The following is a 21,444-nucleotide window of genomic DNA, read 5'->3' as shown; positions in this document are numbered from 1 at the left end:
CTTGTTTGTATTGTTGTAAATAACAAAGAAAACAATTCGAAATTATTTCAAATTCAGTTTCAACAAAAAATTTACTATTTATGGATTAGGTAAAACAATACCCTTTTCCAGTGAATATTATTTAAATGTGTTAAAAGCGTGAAAGATGCCTGATTTTAAAATGTAATATACTTTAAAAGGTCTATATGATACAATAAGACTCTAGGACAGTGATGCATTTTCCTTAATTTCTTTGAAGGGAAACTACATTTTTGGTTTTATCTGTTAGTTTATTCCGTTCTTTTTTTCCAGGACTTATTTGCATTCACTGTCTTAGAAAAATGCTAGACAATGGCGAAAATAGTCGAACCACTGTGTATATAGTAGTTAAATACAACTCTGATTAAATTTGGCTTGTGTACATGTCAGGATATTTCTGTTTGTGCCATGGTAGATGCATCAAAGTTTTAAATATTTGTTTAAAAATAAGTATATGTATATATTTGCTTCCTACACGACGCCAATGGGAAATTGTTATAATATGTATTTTTTAAACAATTTTTACAAATTTCAGTAATTTTTCATTCAAGAATTTCAATTCCAAAATTGGTTTGACAGGTTATTGTCCCAGCAGCTGTTTCGAAGCGTCTACCTATATTATTCTACCATGATGGATTTATTAACATATATTTTGACAATGATGATATTTTCAAAGGCATAATATATAATAAATAAAACAACTTCTTGCATTTGTTATTAATAAATTTGAAGTTATTCAGAGCTTCAGAGTTGTATTTTTCATATCTGCCCTAACTTGTAGGTATTGTACCATTGTAGAAGCATACATGTAGTCGCATCGACACTGCTGCCTGGACAATGAACTGTCAAACCAATTTTGAAATTGAAATTTTTTAATGAAAAATTATTCAAATTTGTACAAATTGTCCATTTGTCCTTTTCCATTTATTGTATTATAATACATAATACAATAAGGAGGTAGAACATGGTATAAAATAACGAAGGTAAAGTCATTTCAAATAAGTATATCCATATCTGCATGTTCTGTAATTTTCCTTGTCAAATTTCACTGAATAAAAAAGGGGTTCCAATCTCTGATTTCTGCGTATACAATTGATTTATAAATATAAATTTTGACAAACGAATAATATTGGGAGCAATTGTTAATATATGACCATAATTCAACCATTGAAATATTTTTCATTTCATATTTTCATGAAACAAGAATTTAAGCCAAGGAAATTGAAAAAAGAAAATTGAGACACCTAGGAAAAATCAAGATGTCGTCAGCCCACTATGCCATAACACGACGTTGAAATATCGATAAATTGTTGCAGATGGTCGATTAACCAATATGTCAAAAAACGAACTATAGACACCTAATTTACCTTCTATTAAATTGTAAAGTGTACAAAACTTTTCCAGATACTAAATTGTAAAAAATCAAGAGTTTTTGAATAATAAATATAGATAAATCGTCATGTCTTATCCAAATTATGGGGTCGCAAGCGACGACGAACGGTTTGCAGACTACAACGATGATTCTCGCTCCAATAATAACTTTGAACAAAACAACTATGACAGTGAAGAGGGTAAGAAAATTAAAGAAATAAAAAAAAATATTTCACTACAAATCTCTAATTTATATATTAATGAAATCCTTGAAGATACTGATGATGCCAGTGAAACCGAGTTTCGCAATAATGGACGAACTCCCAGCTATACCAGCTCCAATCACCAAACAACAAATGGTACCAACAACCACAACCATGAACTTAAAGAACAGTACGTAAACAATATACATAGCATACATGGTGTTTCGTTTTTTATTTTAACATTGCGTTTATATTTCTTCTTCATTAGAATGTATCAACACAAATTAGCCAGCTTAAATAAACAACTTGAAGAATTAAAAAGTCTAACACATCCTGAATACTTGAAGAGACTCAAGAAGTTAGAATATCAATACAAGGAGAGATTAAAATTGAACGAAATTTATAGAGACTACCTCAAAGAATGTGTGGAAAGGGATTATATCCTGGAAAAGAAGGCTGCACAAAAAGAGTACGATGAGAAAAAGGTAGGTCTACGAAACGTTTTTTCTTCTTAAAATATAGAAACGCAATAGCAAAGCGTGTCTACGTGAGCATAAGTCAAGATGAAAACAATATGATATTGATGGGTGGCTTGATTTGTTATAATCGTATATACCTATAAAGGAACGACAAAAATCCATTTTTATTTAAAACTAAACTGAATAATGAAGATAGTATGCGTGTCTCTGTATTTGTCATATTATAAAAGTACGTAATTTGATTACTGCTGCTCATTCTCTGTATGATACATTTCATGAAAATTATTGTTATTGGTTTTTTCTTTTTTCAATAATTGCATATATTTTTAATGTTTTCTTTGTGCTTTTACAAACACTATTTCACCTGTCTTTATTTGGTGTTACCTTCTTCTGTAATGTAATAAATGTAGGAAAATATCATTTATTGCTTAACATTATATTTATTTTCAGATTGATTTAAAAGACAATATTTTAACAGACTTTGAAGAAAGGCGAAAATTGATCGAAAATGAACGCTACAGTCTGGAACTAACTAATGACTCAATGGAGGTTAGTAGATGAAAAACTAAGTATTTGGTTTCAAAGTGAGCTATATTAATAATAAACAAATTTTTTTTTACCAGATCAAACCCACCGTAACACGTAAATTACGTAGAAGACCCAACGATCCAGTGCCTGTGGTGGAAAAAAGACGTAAACCTACAACTGGCCAATTATTGGTATATATGTTAGATGAAAAGGAAATAGAAAATGATCTTAAAACAATACAAAGGGGGAAACCTTTAACGCCGAGTAAGTTATCATCAAAATTGTGAAGTGTGTTTGCGAAATATAAATGAATGTACTTTTTAGCGTTACAACAAAATGGCATATCTGTTAGTAGTTCTTACGGATCGAATAGTCTGCAACAAACACCTATTGTATCCGACAATGGTACTACACAATATGTGGAAACACGTATAGAAGATGGCAAATTATTATATGAAAAACGTTGGTTTCATCGTGGCCAACAGATATATGTAGAAGGCAAAGATCTACCAAAATTCGCAGCTACCATTACAGCCATAGGCAATGAAGTGGTAATTCTGTTAAAACGTCACATTTATAAGGACAATTGAAATCATGTTTTTTTTTTTTGTTTTCAGGTATGGGTTAAGAAGGTTAATGACAGCAGCAGTAGTAAGGTTAAAATTAATATGTCCCATTTAGCTAAAGGCAAGGTGACAATAAAACGACGTGCCAACTGATGACATCTTAATGCTTCTAAACATCAACCAATTGCTTTTACTCCACCAACCATCAATTAAGTAAATTAATTTAATATAGATTCTAGATTATTTCAGCATAGGATTACAAACACCATTCATTTTGAATGATTGAACTGTTGATTTAGTTTTTATTATTATATTTTCCTACAACTCCAAACACACTCGATATTACACTCATTTACTGTAAAGAAAATATCGAAATCATTTTTTATGTTTTAATTTTATGTATAATTCCAATAACTTAATTTATTGTTTTCCTTTTTTTCATTTTAATTCAAATACACATCAATTCGTTTTGTGTTTTCTTACTTTAACAATAAAAAAATTCTCTTGTGTACATACGCAATGTAATGTTTTAGATAATTAAATATAATGTCACTTTTAAATATAATTGTATTCATAAATCATAAAAAATATATAAACGTGATTTCCAAACATACTTAAAAAATCTTGAAAGAAACATTCTGTTTTATCTGAGTGTAATAATAAGAATTTTATTGTTTATTTATATGAAAAATTTGTCTTTTGCGTGGGATTTTAGATTTTTGTTTTTGGAAAAAAGGTGAAAAATTTTTATTCTGAAATTTTATTTTAATGAGACCAAACAAATTTTGATTTATCTACAGTGAATCTTCCCTACCAGAAGGTTTTCCATAACGAGTTTTTCTCTATAAAGAAATTTATCTACGACGAGGTAAGTACATATTAATATGTCTAACTGGAGACTACCCCCTTCTGTCATGATTAATTAAAAAACAAACAGTTATTTCATATATAATTTATTACCAGCTATTTGATATAGGATTTTTGTTCTCTTTCATGGTTAATTCTCTAAATTATACATTAGTCTAGTTCAACAATTGCGTCAATACAAACAACTGTTATTGCTACGTTACATATTAACTTACATAACTAAACGAACAATGATTTTTATTAAATATTCAAATGTTTTAACATATTAATATGTATGTACTATATTATAGATCTTGCTTTGTTTTTGGCAGAAATATATATAGTTATACCAAACAAAATTGTCATACGCTATGTAGTTATTTATTTTTGGCCAAACTCATAAACTCAGCACAAATTTCTTCATTTATCTCCTCAACTTCTGGAATGTTCGACATTACCCATGTTTCATCGGTGCTCTCCAAACTTTCGCAGCAAATAGGGCATGTTTTATTGTTGACGTTCCTGCAATAAGGTAAAAAGAAGACATTTATTTTTTTCGTGTTCTATACATTTCCCTCGATAAATCAAAATACCATTGCTCGATACATGGCGTACAAAAGGAATGAGTACATGGTAGTATTACTTCAGTTTGTCTGTCCAAACATATGGAGCACTCATCGATGTGGTCGTTATGGGTACATGTAGATACAGATGGGCTACTGAGACCGCTGCCACTATCTGGGCTATTGCTCATGGCGTTCATAAACATTGAGGTGGTGAACTGTGATGGTAAGGGATGCCTTTGACTGTTGCTATTGGTTGACTCTTCGTCATCTGGGGTGGATTGTGAATCTCGTCGTTGTTCCTTTATACATAAAAGTATATAAATAGATAGATGTTCAAATAAATTTTTATTACTAATTATTTATATTTTAAAGGAATTATTACAATAAGTTAGTCTGTGTACTTTTCCAATATCATATAATGTAAATTCCTTCGAGAGAGAAAGACGCTTTTTAATCACTCGTCAAAAAATTGCAAAACGCAAAATACAACGTTTAGTAAAAACTTTTAATTGTTGGGGAAATTTAAGGAACAACTCTAGCTTAGTAAATACTCTTCGATTTTTTCGAAAATTTTTTTCAGGTGTAGTTATTTTTACCCTGATCCCGGGAAACTATTTTTTTCTTTAGGACGGACCCGGTACCCTCGATTTTTGACCCGAAAGTCTGGGTTTAGTTCGCGCAGTCGGTTGAAAGCACCCAGAAGAGATATTACCTCTGGACCCAGAAAAGGTATTAGCACAAATTTTAACATTTTGGAAAGGTAAGAGTGAGTAAGAGTTTGGGATAAATTTGGTTGACTCCCATAATGGGCCCATTTTTGACTCCCATAATAGGCGGTTTTTATAAAAAATCCGGGTCCAAAAAATCAATAATTTAATTATAATTATGAAACGCTTAAAAATTGCCCCATCATGTTCATGCTGTATGCATTTTTACCACAATTTTGATTACCCAAACACACTTAATGTATCTATAGCATAAGATGGCTCATGAGATTTGTGTTCTTTTTTATATTTTTTAAACGATGTTTTTTTATTTTCTGATCTAATAATTCATTTGCTTTATACTTTTCGCAATATTGTGCACTAGACTTTTTTGTGTACTCTAGAGGATTCTTTGGAACATAAAATGGAAGAGAATACATATAATTTTGATCATGCAGTTTCTTGTACAAGACGAGATTTGTGAATATCTTTGGGAGTGTTTGGTTCAAGTTCCAAAAAGACCAAAAGTATATAGAAATTATGTTGGAACTGTTAAATGTGAATTATATCAAATATTATTTGGAAGACAGATATAAACCAAACATCACATCTTTGGAATCTGTTCAAATTCCAGTGCAATACATGCTGTCCAAAAGGCAGAATTAAGTCAATATTCATCTTAATCCGAGGTTTTGCTCGTATGAGATTAGGAACATTATTCGTATTTGGTAATATACAATACTCGATTTTCCCCTTTCTACAAATGTTATATAGTGCCTTGTATCTTAACCGTATGTATATCTCTAAACCATGATCTTATACACAACGCAAATACGGAATTCCATAATAAATCTTCATTGTTCTTAACAAAATACAAAAGAAAAACAAAAGAATGAGTGTGATTTTCATATGATTTATTACCCTGTGTTGTTCACTGCTCACCAGACTCTCCAAATGGGCTTGAAACGTTTTGAATACACATAAAAATTGCTTGAGATTGAGAAATTTGTATGAATCGATTTGTCTTGTCTCAGGATTAACTTTTACACAGGCTATTTTAACGGTCGCTTTCCACAGGAGTGATGTGTCTGTACCATTCTTGACCAAAAACACCAGTTGCTTTCCATTTGGGTCTATGCATTTGCGAGATCTAATTAAAATGTAAAAAATCAATAAAGATTATTTTTTTATTTACAACTCAAATTTCGAATAAACTTACAGTGCATTTAAATTACCCAAACAAGTTTTGAACTCTTCATATGTTAAGGAATTGATTTCCGATAGAACTTTTGTATGACGCACTACCTGCATATGAACGCTATCAACATCCGGCAAAGAATCGGCCAAACTCTGTGCCTGTCCCATTATTGTTATTAGTTGTCTTCCCAAAGACTGGGAAAAGTCACGTTATAATTCGTGTAACAATTAGAGAATATATTGTTAAAAAATCTCTTTATGTGTTGTCGTTTTGGAATCTTATATTTATATTTATCTTTTGCAATTTGTTTCTGTCTGTATTAGGGAAAAAGGGACCAACAGATCGAAAAAGAAGGCATTCAGGGCTTAGCAGGTCGAAAGCCAGACATGAGCTGGAGTTCACAGAGTTCACCAGATCGAAAACATGAATCCCTTGCAGGGTTTTAAAAATCGGCCCCATCTAAACATAAACAACTGTTTTCAGTGTTGCCAATCATATTTCATAAATTCAATTCAACGATAATTTCTGCATACTTTTAGGCATTTAACTTTATATATTTAGGAATGATACTTTAGGAAGTCATCGATTTGCTTTAAATGAAAAAGCGATCAAATAAATTTGTTGTCATAGTTTATATTTGTTGAATTCCAGTACTTTTTCATTCCAAATATTAAAAAGGCAGTATACTTAAATTCGCTTCGTGACAATTTGTTTGTCCATAAGAAAAGAGATAACAAATTTCATAAAATGTGAATGGCAGGTGACAATCCTTCAAAGTCACCATATTACTCAATCAGAATCTGGTTACCATGATACTAAACACCATTTTGTGCGTCAACCGACAAACACTGAGAAAAATGTAAAATGCCCGAAATATATAAAAAAATGGCCTTTCCCTGTAGCCAAGTCCCTGTCAATGAAACCGGACCAAATTGTGTCATTTCCTACCAATTCTATCTACCGGTTTAAAGCTACAATAAAATGTCTGCTTCGTATTTTCAAATAATTGGCAAGACTAGCAACATATTATAAAAGATGGCGCTGGTATGTATTTTCAAAATATACACATACTGGTAGAAGAACACAGGTTATCGCATTGATACAGCTGCGGAGGCAACGAACTGTCAAACCAATTTTGAAATTGAAAATGTTGAATAATGGCCAAAATATCACGCTTTAAAATGCATGTTGACATTTATTTTTTCTACCAGGCAATAGGTAACCGATGACATGAGAAATCGGCATTATAATGTTTACAGAAATATGTTACTCCTAAATTACCAAATATTTCGAAGAACCGCAAAAAAGCATTAGAAATTACAGATATGGCTTCAAAAATCTATTCCATCCCAATATATGGAACATTGATTCGATGATTTTTCAATCAAATTATCTCAAACTTGGTATTTGGAGTTCGTAATAGGCACCGCCCCTGCTGGTAGGCAATAGGCTACATTGTGTCACGTATTATTATAGCCCCATACAACTCGAACACCTGATATTCGGAAAATGTTAACGGGATTTTCAACAGAAAAAAATAATAAAAATGCAAGTTGTATTTAAGTTTTATTTGATATATAAGTTCCATTTTATTTTGTTTGTTTTTCAAGTACATCAAGTACAGTTTCATTTTCAGTTTAATACTTTTTCCTTATATTTAATATATGAATGTATGGATTTAGTTAGATGCTAAAGATTTTAAATCTATTAAAAAAAACATATGTTCAAATTAAATAAAATAAAATTTAAATTAGAAGTAAACTTAGAATATAAAACTTTGAGCAATTTATTAATTCTACGTATACATCAAAAAGATGTATACAATCTGTATGATAAACCCAAAATAAAAAATAATAAAAATATATTTCAAATTAATTTCGAAAATAAACAATTTTAAAATTATTCTAAAGTTGCACTTTATATTATTTACACATTTTATATAAAATACAATAATCAGTCTGTAGACTCATTTTCTTGTAATCTCTAAAGACAAAAAAAAAAAAAAAAAAGAAATAAACAAATATTCAAATTAGTTGGTAAGGTAAATCGATAAGAACAAAATTGTTATATTAGTTTGGTCAAACTACAATTAATTGCATTTTCTTAATATGGCCTATGAAAATATTAGAAATGTAAAACTTAAAGTAAAATATGTATTTATAGCAAAAAAGGGATATGCCTATAGAAGATTGAAAAAAATAGATTGCATCTATTTTGTTTTAGATATTAAAAAAATACATTAAGAATTAACTAAAAGGCATTTCGTTTTAAAAATAAAAAAAGCACTTGCATATAAATTTAATATAAATACACATTTATGAAATACAAAACTGTATTTTAATGATATTAAATTGATTTTACAAGTCTATAAAATTTTCGGTAAAAAAATTAATAAATTTAAATTATATATATTTATTTTAATGATAGTTAATATTTACACATTTATTTATTTTTATTTGATTACAGATACAGAGGACAATGATAAAAATATTTTTAATTATGAGATTTGTCTGGTCAGTTAAAGTTATCTTAAATCTAATAAACGATTTCATATACAATTATAATGGTAAAGAAATGAAAAAAAAAAAATAACTATAATGAAATGACACAAAAAAAAAAAAATCAAACGAAATTAGAAAGATAAGGTTTGTGCTAACAGAGTAGACAGAAAAGAGAAGAAGTTTGTTTTTTTGGATTTTGAGCGGTGGAGGTAAAATAAATTATTTTTCACATTTTTGACACAGCCAAAATTAGAGATTTTGTTTTCAAATTAATCGCTCAACTCATTTATCCCCCACCAGATAAATATGTGTCAATGTTTGAGAGATTTGCGTTATTGTAAATTAATTAAAAATAAATGAAATAACTGAAAATACAACACAGGAAGAAATAAAACCAATTACACTGTTTATTTCGTTTATGAAATAAATAGCAAATTACATAGAAAAAATGTATAATCGTTGATGTGATTTTTGTTTTTGTTCCTATTGAAAGTCTTATTATCACAAGTTTGAAAGATATATTCAAACAATATTATTAGATATTTGTTTCATATTAATATTTCAGAAACTTTACCATATTTACGTGTTTTTGATTTAAATAAACGCAAGTTTTAAATTTTATTATGAACAGAATTAAAAACTAAAGGCATTTACTATATTTTGTGACATCTTGTGTTTGCGTGGCGAGGGTCTGTTTTCCGAATAGAATTCAATGCTGAAGAGGACATTTATTATTTGTTTCTAAAGGGAAGCAAAGCGAGACTTACATCAAATCGAATAAGTCGTTCTTTAAAATGACATATTATAACAAGTTAAAATGCAGTAAGTTCGGCCGGGAATACCCTCCACCATTTGCCACGAATTTAAAAATTTTCAAAAAATAAAATCCGGTCAGTATTGTACCTTAAATCGTCAAAATACCGAATATAGGGAGGTACTGATATATGGGGCCTGCCTATGGACCTGCATACACAATTTTCTGTCACAGATTGAAGTTCCCATTACGAACTCTAAATACGTTATTTGAAACTACTCCGGTGAATAATGACACTAAAATCATCAAAATACCGAATATAGGGAGGTACCGTTATATGGGGACTATACAAAGACGTGGACCTGCACAGACAATTTTCTGTCTTAAGCGGTAGTATCCATTTTGAACTTTAAATACCAAATTTGAAACACTTCCGGTGAATAATGTCGCCAAAACCATCAAAATGCCGAATATTCGGAGGTACGTGGACCTACATGGCCCATTTACAAACTTAACCTGTCTACTGGTAGAATAAACATGTGTGCTTATTAGCTTTATATCTCAATTTGTTCGAAAGATAGCGTGATTACAACAGACAAACAGACGGACATCGTTAATTCGACTTAGAATTTTACGCTGATCAAGAATACATATACTGGGTCTAACATGAGTATTTCGAGGATTTACAAACGGAATGACAAGTTAATATACCCTCCATAGTATAATGGAGGGTTTAAAAACCAAACAGGAGCGAAAATCATAAAATATTGTAAAATCATTTAGCTTTAGCTACCTTGCGTGAGGATTTTGGTTATTATGCAGATTTTTTTGCAACTTGAAGACTTCAAGGTAAATGAATGCCTTTGCCATTTAAATTCGCGTAATTGAATGAATAAAATTAATTTTTTTTACAAAACTATTCATTTATAAAGTGTGCATTAAATCTGATTTCAAATCTTGCTTATAATTTACACTGCCCAGTTTCGAAATATCTAATATTTATTTAAATTAAGATTCACACCATTCAACCATGAACAACAACTAATTCAAATTTCTAACAACATATACGAATGATATTGAATGTTTCCTTGCGGAAAAATTTGCTTTCGAATTGTTTATTAAACGGTTCAAACAAATGTTGGCCTGCCGAAGCCTTCATAAAAATACATATGACCGGAAGTAACTTAACTAAGATTGGTTTAATCAGCTTTCTAAGTTTGATTTTTGTCAAAAATAAATATCATTTCGTTATAGACACAAGACAAACTGACACAATTTTAACTGAGATATTTGAATGAGATTTAAATTTGAAGTCATCTTAAATTCTTTTATATGGTACCATCGCAGCGATAGGGTTACATTTGAAGTCATAACTTGTTATATGAAAAAAACCATAAATTCATTATCAAGATTTTTAAAGACAAACTGACACACTTTTACTTCACACATCAACTCCTAACTATGGTAACGTGTTTCTGAATATATTTTACAAGAGCTTAAGGGATTCCGTAATTTTAACAACTTAAATAAATCTGCAAATACTTACAATTTGTTTTCGTTTTTATCTTATTACTTAATTTGGGGGGTAGTTCACAAGTACAATAGGGATGGGGAGAGAAAGAGAGGGAATTTTCGTTTGATTTTAGTTTCGATTTAAAAGCTATTAAATGAAGCTCTTTTAAATTAATTGAGTAAATTATTCAATTAACAGAATAATACTTAATAAGGATTCATTTGAAATAGCTTTTAAAAAATATACAAATCGTATTATGTTTCATTTCAAATCTTAAACAATACTAATAATGGCCTTAAGTTCTAAATAACACATTACTACAAAATTGTAATTTTGAAGTGGCGTTGGTTTCAATGTAAATAACCAACAAGAATAGTAAAAAAATGAAATTTAATTTTTTTTTAACTTTTGGTGGTTATTTTATATTGAATGAAAGATTTCATTAGATTTCAAATAAAAATTATTAACAGGATATTTTTGAAAAAGAGACTTGGTACTACTTCGCCAATTTCAGCAGAAGCAGGTTGTAAATTGTAATCGAATAAAATACATGTTCATATTTAAGTCCGAATCACTTCTCAATTACAAACAATTTTTTAGCTGTAGCCCAGTGTTGTAATAGATAATAAACAAAAAACATACAATTCGTCTAATAAATTATATGAAAGGAAAAAATAAACGGAAAATGTGATAATTATTGGAAAAAGGAAATAAAAATGAATGCATATCTGGTACCATTATACCTAGTTGTCGTTTTCTAAATATAAATAAAGTTTTGTTTTTTCTTTTTCTTTAGCTTAACAATCTAATAAATTTCATTAGAATTTCTTATGATCCTACATACAATTTAATTACTAAAAAATAAATATAGGCAGACATTTGTTTTCGTCATCTTTTGTGTTTCATTTTTTTTGTTATTTTTTATCATTTTTCTTTAGCTTTTTGTTTCGAAAGTAAAAATATGATTTTGTTTTTGTTTTTTTGTTGTATGATTTGTAAGTAGTTACGGTGTGCCAAGTAGCAGCAGTAATGTAAATGTGTTTGGTGATTGTTTGTTCAGTTATGAGGAGGTATGATGATAATGATAAGGGGCAGGAGGAGAAAATTGATAATTGAAACTAAATCTTACAATTCTGTAGATTGTCAGACAAAAGATGAGAAACCAGGCAATGGTGCTCTCGATCTGGCCATATTATTAACAATAATTTGACCACCATTGAGACTCATCACTGCACTGCCTTCGGGTTCGGAATCCGTATAGCTGGAATAGTTGCGTACGGGTTTCGTTTTCTTCCATGATTGTCGCAGTGAATCATTGACATTGGCATAATGATTGACAAAGGAATGTGGATCAGAGCGCACGCTCTCATTTTCGCTCTCCGAATGCTGGAATATGAAGAGAAATAAAACATTAGATAGAAAATCAAAGACTAAATTATTTAATTTAAATATTTAAGTTTTTTTTTTGACGAAAATAAAAAATAGTGGAAATCGGGGTCAGTAATTTTTTAAAACCATGAATCTCGAAGTAATCCAGAGCTCTACACAAATCTTTAAAGCTGTATATAAAATGTTGTGAAATACATCTCAAAATATAGGCTTTATAAAAGTTTGGGCAAAAAACCCAGTACTATTAAATCTGCTAGGTATTTCAAAAGCCCAGAGTGGATATTGGAAGAAAATTTACACGACTTCGGAAAAAGACTATATTTGCCGCAACAAAGAAAAAAAAAATGCTTTCACAAACCGAAATTAATGATATTTTTCTACGGCACATATCAAGTATAAAAAATTCTTTTCTTCATAGACCCACATTGAAATTCGATCTAGAATATTTTCCCAAAAAATCAAGGAAATTTTGACTTAAAATGGAAACGCATTAAATTAACACTAAAACATAAACACATAGTTTTCATTTGTAATACCGGCTGAGATGAAAAAACTGCAACCAACTTCATACTGCTGTCAAGTGGCTATCGTTAGAGCACTTCAGCATTTTAATGTGAATAAATCTTTTGTCCGACGTCCAGGAAGTGGACAGAAGAAAACAGTAACATCAGCAGAAATGGTTCGAAAAGTAAAGAACCGACTTGATCGAAACCCGCGTCGCAGTGGCCGAAAAATGGCTCTTGGACCGAACATATCGCAATATTCCATTTGTCAAATATTGAAGCCAAATACTGAGCCATTGAAATTCCAAAAAGTACAAGAACTTACACTGCAACTGGAAAAAATAAACTCATAAGAGCTAAAGAGTTGCTTTACTTGGCCGAAAGTGGTGAACTGTCGAATTTGGGTTTCTCCGATGAGAAAACATTCGTTGTCCAGCAGTTTGTAAACAAACAAAATGATCGTGTTTACTTGCCAAACAGATCAGAAATGTGTACCTTCGGTTGGAAACCAGAACTCAAGCGCTGGCCATGGTGATTGTGTGGGCCGCCATAACAGCCGATGGTCTCTCTGCGCCCGTATTAATCGACGGTGGTGTAAGAATAAATGCCGAATATTATCGCGAAAATATTCTGGATGATGTATTAAAGCCTTGGGCATGTAAACATTTTGGACGGAGACCTTGGACATTCCAACAGGACTCAGCACCATTGCACTCAGCACGCGCCATCCAAGAATGATTACAATATGGGATTCCTCAATTCATTTCCAACGCACAATTGCCACCAAAATCTTCGGATACCAATCCGTTGGACTATTGTGTCTGGAGAATTTTGGAAAGGAAGTTGGGCTCTTAAACATACCAAAGTTTCGATCACCTCAAGCAAGCGCTTCGCCTGGAATGGGCCAAAATACCGCAGAACAACATTCGGGCAGCGTGTGACGATTTCATTGGCCGTTTGAAGGCCACAATTCGTAGCAAAGGTGACCAATTCGAACTAATCTAAACTTATTTCAAATTTGATGCTATTTCCGACATTTTTTGCTTTCATTCATAAAACTTAAAAAAATGTAAAAATTATGGCGTTTAACTTTGTTGCAGTTTTTTTATCTCACCCTGTATATGAAATCCTGGCGTTTAGTTAAGATTTAGACTCTTGACGTCTTCTAGGACCTATAGTAGTTGACAGGCTACGACCACATTTAGAAGTCCTTTCTACGTATTTTGAAAAGCCTTGTATTTTTATCTATAATATTGCCAGAGACACTATACATATACCTAAAACACACAGGTTCCGGAGAGGATGGAACTTGTTCCGATACACATTTTTTTGTGTTGCATAGTGTTAAATAATCTCTTACGTTATTACTACATAGATTATTATTACACGACTTATAATTTGAATACGAAAATTCAAAGTGCCAAAAATCGCCATAACAAACTTACCTGCGACGCTTCCGACGAGCTAACCTCGGATGGTTTTTCTGTTACACTGCTATCATCTGGATTTTCATCGTAACATTTTAGGCTTTCCTCATCGCTGTGATAAGCCACCGATGCAGGAGATGGCCGGGGCGGACTTTTACCCAGTTGAACATTATTTGGTGGTCGATTATTGTTCTTACGGCCCAGCGTACCCAATGTGCCGCGACTCAGTGTACCCACACTATTAAGGGTACCAGTGCCCACACCATGACGTGAACGATATAATTCTAAGGCTAGTTCTTGGCGCTCATCAATAGACATGGCCATTGATTCTTCCAGTGTTTTTTGAGCTTCCTCTGAAATTACAAAAAAAAAAAAAAAACATGTATTCATAATTTGTTTGTGGTCCCAAAGCAAAAAAAAAAACAACAATCACTTACGTTTATATTTATAGCTTTTACTCTTAACACACAATACTGCAATAACCATAATTATAATCACAATGGAGGTGGCAGCCAATGCAACCATAAACCATGTTTGACGATAGAATGGCTTATGCTGTAGATAACCGTATTCCAAATGCAATTTGGAGGGTGTCAATATTGAATCCTTTGAATAGACTGGGAATGATATGCCATAACGATTATAGGCAATCACCCGGAAAGTATAGGCAGTCGAGGGCAACAGACTTTGGTAACTGACTGTAAAGTCTTGTATGGTACCGGTGGTGGTTTTCGTGATTGTCTCCCAACGGGAGTCGTCTATATGGGAAAATAAAATAAATGTATCAGTAATTGTTCTTTGACTAGTTTTTTTGTTGTGGTTTTATTTCTACGAAATTAGAATTAGATTAGCACTATCTAGGGTTGGGCTTGAAAGAGTTATTCTATACAGCATTAGTAAAGGATATATGCTTACTATAAATGTATCTACGAGAAAAGTTAATAATATTTGGGATAACTACAGCATGGAGAATTTATTATTTTTCTCTATGTATGGCTAATACTTACAAATAAATGATGGTTCGCCTCGTTCTACAAAAGCAGTTTTAATTTTAACACCAGCATAGCAAAAGTTATTTTTGAGTGATTTAAGAAATAGATTTAAAAAGAGAAATTGTAAAAAATAAATAAAATTTCCAACAACCAAGTTTGAGGAATAGAATTCCAAACAATATTCATTTGCTATTATTATTATTTTGGTTTAGAGTAGAGAAAAGAAGGATTGTGATTGGAATTTCGTAGCCAAGGCAATTCATTGTGTAAAATCTTCATTCGAACGGTGCTATTTTCAATTTTCATTTCGATAGTTTTATAATGCCCAGATTTTATTTTTAGTTTTACAGTGGAGCAGTATTTGTGTTAGACCCAATTTCATAAGAATGTGTTAGAGTTTCTTGGAAGGATCAATTGTTATGCTATGCTCCACATTTGATATCGAGTTTTTCTACCGAAATTTACATTAAGCTGTAATTTGTACGGAATAAATAATTTCGATAAAAAAGGTTTAGTATCGAATGCGACAAGGCATCTTGTGTCTGGTATTGGATGAAAAAAATTATAATTTTTCAATGAATTATTCTGGAATAAAACGACAGATTTTTTACATTACTTTTAAGTATAATCTGTGCATTTGCTTGTATTATTCTTTTAGTTTTTGTGTTATCAATCATGTTTCCAAGGCATTTCAAAACTATAAATTGAAAATAGCACACAATTTGCCACTTAGATTAAATTCATGCATTTTTGAAATCTTAAAAATCTACTCCATTCATGAGTTTTAAATTGTAATATTTAATAAAATTATCAAACAATCCTTCCACCATTTTTTAAATCTTAAAATTAAAAAATATGATTTTTTTAATCAAAATCCATTAATGCAGGATAAAAGAAAATACCTTCAATTCCCAGAAATACTATTTGTTTTAAATACTCACCTCGCTTCTTGGCCTCGATATAATAGCCCAATATGGGTCCGCGCCCTGAAGGTCCATTTAACCAATGCATTTCTACACTGGATAATGTCTTGGATAAAATCAAATCACGTGGGGCAACCGGTGAACCGTCCTGGGGCCCCGTTTTGACATTTTCACTAACTGCAGGACCATAATCTATTGTCTGAGCCCTGACGGTGAAGGTGTAGGTTACTTCCTCTTCCAGATTTTGTACCAACAAACTGGTACCCGACACTTTTTGTTTGACTTGTTTGCTGAATTCTGAAAATTTAAAAACATTTTAAATTAATTGAAAATCAACAGAACGTTCAACTACTCACTTTCATTTTCTTCGGTGGTCTCATAGGTCACTAAATACCCCAATATTTCACCGTTTTTGAACTTTGGCGGATCCCAGGACACCTTAAGCGATTGCATTGTTATATCTTCGAAACGTAGATTTTGTGGTGCACTTGGCAGGCCTTGTAGTGTTTTCACGGTTATTGGTGCTGATCGGGGTCCATCTCCGGCGGGGTTAAATGCCAATATTTGTATCCGATATTCAGTGAATTTATCCAAAAAGACCAAACTATGAGATGTGGCCGTGGCGGATACTACTTCAATTTCTTCTTCCCATGTTTTACCATCCTCAAGTTCTTGCGGTGAATCGGTTACCAAATAGAATATTTTATAACCCAACAGATCTCCGTTTTGCATACTTTGCTTTGGTGGCTTCCAGCGCAAACGTACCTCGGTGCTAGATATGGGTGCGGCATCAACAGCTCTAGGTTCTCCCGTTGGAACAGCCTCTCCCACGTAAACTGCTACAGGTGGGGTTGCTGGACCCGGTCCCTGGGAATTGAATGGTAATACCACAATCTCATAGTTGCGATCTTGTTGTAGATCCGATAACACCACCGAATCAATGTTAATACCCATAACATCGGTTTTGGGTGTGGCTTGTAAGGCTGTGGGGAAATCGGAAAGTTGTTGATACAATATGCGATAGCCTCCCGTTGTGGCATCACCATTCCACATGGATGTTTCCAAGGCATTCCATTTCACTCTGACCGAAGTTGTTGTAATTGGCACGACTTTAAGATTGGTCACCGAAACCGATGGAGCTGCCGGCAATGTTCTTACAATTATACTCTCCCTACTAAAGGCTGATGGTCCCAAATCATTGGTAGCTTGAATTCGGAATTGATAAGTTGTATGCGGTTTTAAGTTCGTAGCTGTATAAGAGGTCAGTGAGGGATCAACTCTTTCTGGCAGCAATGTCCAGGGACCTTCATTTTCACGCATTTGCACGGTGTAATACCTCAGCGGGGCAAATCCATCCCTTCCTGGCGTCCAATTGAAGGTAATTTGATGGGCCTGTATTTGACTTCGGGATATTTGAGGCATTGAAGGTGGCTGAGGACGATCACGATTATTGGTTGTGTAAACCAATACGGATGCTGTCTTGCCCCAACCCAAGCGAGTCTGGGCGGTAACACTGAATATGTAATAACGTTCCGCCAAGAGTTGGGTAGCACGGAATGTACGGTCGGATGGTGAAAATTCACGACTATAGTTCAAGCTGGACGTTCCGTTCAGGGAATATGTCACTTGGTAAGCCAAAATTTCACCATTTGGATCTTCAGGAACATCCCAAATAATGCGAGCTGTGGAGAACGATACATCCGGGAAGCTGACATTTGAGGGTGCACCTGGGGTGTCTTCAAATGTTTGTACTCTTACAGGTGGTGTACTCAATGCACCATCGCCAAGGCGAGTAAATGCCAATACCTGGATGTGATAGATCACGAATTTTTTAAGTTCCGTTAGGGTGGTGGTAAACGAACTGTTATTTGGTATGGTTTTGTGCAGCACCTGACCTCCACGATTTGTGGCAGCATAAAAGACTTTGTAACCATCAATTTGTCCATTGCGATGCTGCTTGGGCACCTCGCCCCATTTGACGACAATCGTGGTAGACGATGTGGCATTCGCTTGTACATCCAGAGGGCCATAGGAGGGTACGGCCTCCCTAGTCCTTTCCACCGCAATAACGCTTTCCCGCGATTGCCCCACATCATTGCAGGCCGTCATGGAAACCTCATATACCGTCCATTCCTCGAGATTTTCAAGGACATGTGAGTTGGCCGTATGATCTTCTATGAGTACGCTTTTTGGAGTAACGCGATTTTCACTTTCCACCTGCCTGTATGTTATGTTGTAGCCCCGAGGATTACCATACCATTCCGTTTGCTGTAGGGGAATCCAACGTACCCGCAATTGAGTAGCTGACATTGCACGAACGGTAACATTGAATGGTGGATGCATCGGTCGAGCTTGTATGGTCTGGAAATCCTTGGTAGGCTCGGAAGCTTTAGATGTTCCCACCACATTTGTGGCACTTAGACGCAAACGATATTGGGTGAATGGTGTTAGACCGGTTACGGTTAGTGTCTCAGCATCTGGATCGGATATTTCACATACCGTAAACCAGGTTAGATTGCGGGCAGTTTGAGCTTCCACTTTCCATTTGGTAATTGAGGAATTGCCATCAAAGCCAGGAGTGAATTGTAAAACGACCGAAAATGCCTCGATGTTTGACAGGGCCAAATTTGTGGGAGGATGTGGCAGTACTGGTTCAACCCCTGATTGTATGGTTGCAGTTTTGGGTGGACCACCACCTACCCGGGTCCATGCCCGAATTTCGAACCAATAATGTGTGGTGGCCTGTAGCTGATTAACCACCAACTGAGTATCTTCGGCTGTTAAATTGACGGATCTCATTGTTTCCGGGCGATCTTTGACTTGGTGACGCACTGTGTAGCCGGTCAAAATGCCATTTATATTTTTGGGCGGAGCCCAAAGCACCGTAACCGAACGATCAGAGACATCATCAAAATGCAAGGCAGTTATTTCATCGGGTACATCTTCTTTGGTTTTAACCGGTATGCGGAAGCTACGCACACCATCACCGGGATCGGTGAAACACAATACGGTAATATTGTAGTCATGGAACTTCTCCAAACCCGCCAGTGTGGCCGATTGTTCGGCCAAGGGATCTAATAAACTGGGTGGCACCGTCATCATTTTCTCCTCCACTTCACGTTCTTCGCCATCAATTAGTTGCGTACGCCAGGCTTGGATTTTATAGCCTTGATTTATGCCATTTATTTGCTGGGGATTTGGTGGTGTCCATGTCACCTTAACGGCAGTGGAATTTATGGCCTGTACCTTAACATTGGTGGGAGGGGCTTCGGGTACACCTTCTTTGGTTTTGATTTTAGCACCTTCCGTATAGACACCAACGCCCATATTGTTGTAGGCAGCAATTTGTACTATATAATCCTTCCATGTTATTAGCTCTTGTATCAGATAGTTTCGTTGGGCCTCATTTGTGATATTCTGATACATCCAGGGTACATTGTTGTAGCCATATAGACGATATCGTATAATGTAACCGAGAATTTGTCCATTTCGATGTTCCTCCAATGGTGGTTGCCATTGTGTTATAATTTCCGATTGTGATCGGGCTGAACCGACAAATCCTACCGGTGGACCAGAGGGTGCTAGATGGAGATCAAGAAAAATGAATTAATATTGAAAAGAGATATTGTTTCGATTATTAAACTTATATTATTGAGAAAAGCTTATACAATTGATTTAATTTTTTATACACAATATATACCTCGATGTAGCGGTAATTCTACGATTTTTTTGTTTAATCACAGATGCAGTGAAGGGTAAAGAGAAATTTAGCATGAATATATAGCATTAATAGAGGGATCAATTATTGGCATTGGCAAACCAAAAAAATTAAAGAATTTTTGATAAAAAAAAACTAAATAAATAAAATTGAAAAAAGTCGAAAAAAAGATTTGTTGTTCGCATTACTCTACTGTGCACGTTGTTTTCTAGCAATATAATTTTAGCCTATTAAATTTTATATTTTATACATTTACATACAAGAATCTTCTTGTCTAATATATTAACGACTTTTTACAGAGATTCTACTACGGAACTGTTACTAATCTAAAGATTTTAACACACTGTAGATGTGTACGATAACCTTATATTTTTTTGTACAAAATGTAGTTCCATAACCCAAAAGTGTAGTAAATGAGAGCGAGTTAAGAGAGCAATTTTGACAGTTGAGTTACTGAGAGTTTGAAAAATCTTATTGGAAAAAATGTACTTAGTGAGAACTATCCGTTAAGATCGGCTGATTGAAAAACAAAAAATTGGGATTTTAGCTAATTGGCCGTTATTTAAACGGGTCCGTGATATAGGGATTTCAAAAAATCTTTAAAATTGAAATTAGTTCCTGATTTTTTCCAACTTAGCACATCCCAAATTTTCGACCGAAATTGTTATGGCCTTTTATTCAAGAAATTGAGAGGACATTTTTTTTTTAAATTTCAACAATTTTCCAATTTTTGAAAAATAACGAATGTCATTTAATTCAAACTATGTATCCGATTAAGTTCAATTTTGGACATTAGAAAATGTGGTCAAGACCCTCGAAAGAGGTAAAATCTGGAGGTAAAGATACTTCCGTGAGGGCGCTACTCCAAAAAATGGACTTACATTGAGATTTTTTTTCAAAGATTGAATGCCCAAGAATGGATTAAATCGGATACATCGTTCGCCACATGTCACTCGTTTTTCTTCAAAAACTTAACAATTGACATAGAAATGGTTGAAATTTTTATTTTTTTCGCACTTTCCAATTTCTTGAAAAAAGGCCTAACAATTTCGGTCGTAAAATTGGGATGTGCTAAGTTGGGAAAATAAGGAGCTAATTTCAATTTTAACGATTTCTCAAAATCCCTATATCACATCCTGATTAAACAATTGTTGACCCCTCAAACGGTGCTGGCTTCAAAAACATGTTATAAGGTTTATAAATTTTCAAAATTTTGAAACTTTGAGGAGGAGAATGAGTGGTCCG

At 33.3% G+C, this 21,444-nt stretch overlaps 3 protein-coding genes across 4 annotated transcripts in view; 1 reads left to right on the top strand and 2 right to left on the bottom strand.

Annotated features, from left to right (window-relative positions):
- Window positions 1–1,362: 1,362 nt before the first annotated feature.
- Window positions 1,363–3,481, top strand: LOC101893790 (sin3 histone deacetylase corepressor complex component SDS3). The gene is made up of 7 exons (XM_005177832.4): window positions 1,363–1,589; window positions 1,665–1,782; window positions 1,861–2,077; window positions 2,522–2,620; window positions 2,695–2,863; window positions 2,924–3,150; window positions 3,217–3,481. The coding sequence occupies exons 1-7, from the start codon at window positions 1,478–1,480 to the stop codon at window positions 3,316–3,318; spliced, it is 1,044 nt and encodes a 347-aa protein (XP_005177889.1). The 5' UTR covers window positions 1,363–1,477; the 3' UTR covers window positions 3,319–3,481.
- A 621-nt stretch (window positions 3,482–4,102) lies between these two features.
- On the bottom strand, window positions 4,103–6,830 carry LOC101893512 (RING finger protein 141). Of its 2 annotated transcripts, none has more exons than XM_005177830.4 (4): window positions 6,501–6,830; window positions 6,203–6,431; window positions 4,605–4,876; window positions 4,103–4,533 (listed from the first exon to the last, which is right to left on the bottom strand). In XM_005177830.4, the coding sequence occupies exons 1-4, from the start codon at window positions 6,644–6,646 to the stop codon at window positions 4,389–4,391; spliced, it is 792 nt and encodes a 263-aa protein (XP_005177887.2). In that variant the 5' UTR covers window positions 6,647–6,830; the 3' UTR covers window positions 4,103–4,388. The 2 variants fall into 2 exon arrangements, with proteins under 2 accessions (XP_005177887.2, XP_005177888.2); XM_005177831.4 differs by having other exon boundaries at window positions 6,224–6,431.
- Window positions 6,831–8,091: 1,261 nt separating this feature from the next.
- Window positions 8,092–21,444, bottom strand: part of LOC131801853 (protein sidekick-like) — an 81,096-nt gene continuing 67,743 nt past the window's right edge. The window contains exons 6-10 of the mRNA XM_059120878.1: window positions 16,838–20,062; window positions 16,500–16,778; window positions 15,004–15,324; window positions 14,585–14,919; window positions 8,092–12,633 (exon numbers count right to left, since the gene is read on the bottom strand). Coding sequence (XP_058976861.1) covers window positions 12,391–12,633; window positions 14,585–14,919; window positions 15,004–15,324; window positions 16,500–16,778; window positions 16,838–20,062 — 4,403 coding nt within the window. The 3' untranslated portion in view covers window positions 8,092–12,390. The remainder of the gene's footprint in view (window positions 12,634–14,584; window positions 14,920–15,003; window positions 15,325–16,499; window positions 16,779–16,837; window positions 20,063–21,444) is intronic.

The sequence above is a fragment of the Musca domestica genome, unplaced genomic scaffold (assembly GCF_030504385.1).
Source record: "Musca domestica strain aabys unplaced genomic scaffold, Musca_domestica.polishedcontigs.V.1.1 18, whole genome shotgun sequence".
NCBI classification, from domain to species: Eukaryota; Metazoa; Arthropoda; class Insecta; order Diptera; family Muscidae; genus Musca; species Musca domestica.
The sequence above is the reverse complement of the archived record's forward strand: the minus strand, read 5'-3'. Positions and strand labels throughout refer to the sequence as shown.

What these genes read in the sequence shown, in the direction of transcription:
- LOC101893790 (XM_005177832.4), top strand. Translation starts at nt 1,478, where the DNA reads ATGTCTTATCCAAATTATGGGGTCGCAAGCGACGACGAACGGTTTGCA. An exon ending in CAACTATGACAGTGAAGAGG is followed by an intron (nt 1,590 to 1,664) that starts GTAAGAAAATTA and finishes AAATCCTTGAAG; the next exon opens with ATACTGATGATGCCAGTGAA. An exon ending in AACCATGAACTTAAAGAACA is followed by an intron (nt 1,783 to 1,860) that starts GTACGTAAACAA and finishes CTTCTTCATTAG; the next exon opens with AATGTATCAACACAAATTAG.
- LOC101893512 (XM_005177830.4), bottom strand. Translation starts at nt 6,646, where the DNA reads ATGGGACAGGCACAGAGTTTGGCCGATTCTTTGCCGGATGTTGATAGC. An exon ending in TTGGGTAATTTAAATGCACT is followed by an intron (nt 6,432 to 6,500) that starts GTAAGTTTATTC and finishes CATTTTAATTAG; the next exon opens with ATCTCGCAAATGCATAGACC. An exon ending in ACGCCATGTATCGAGCAATG is followed by an intron (nt 4,534 to 4,604) that starts GTATTTTGATTT and finishes ACCTTATTGCAG; the next exon opens with GAACGTCAACAATAAAACAT.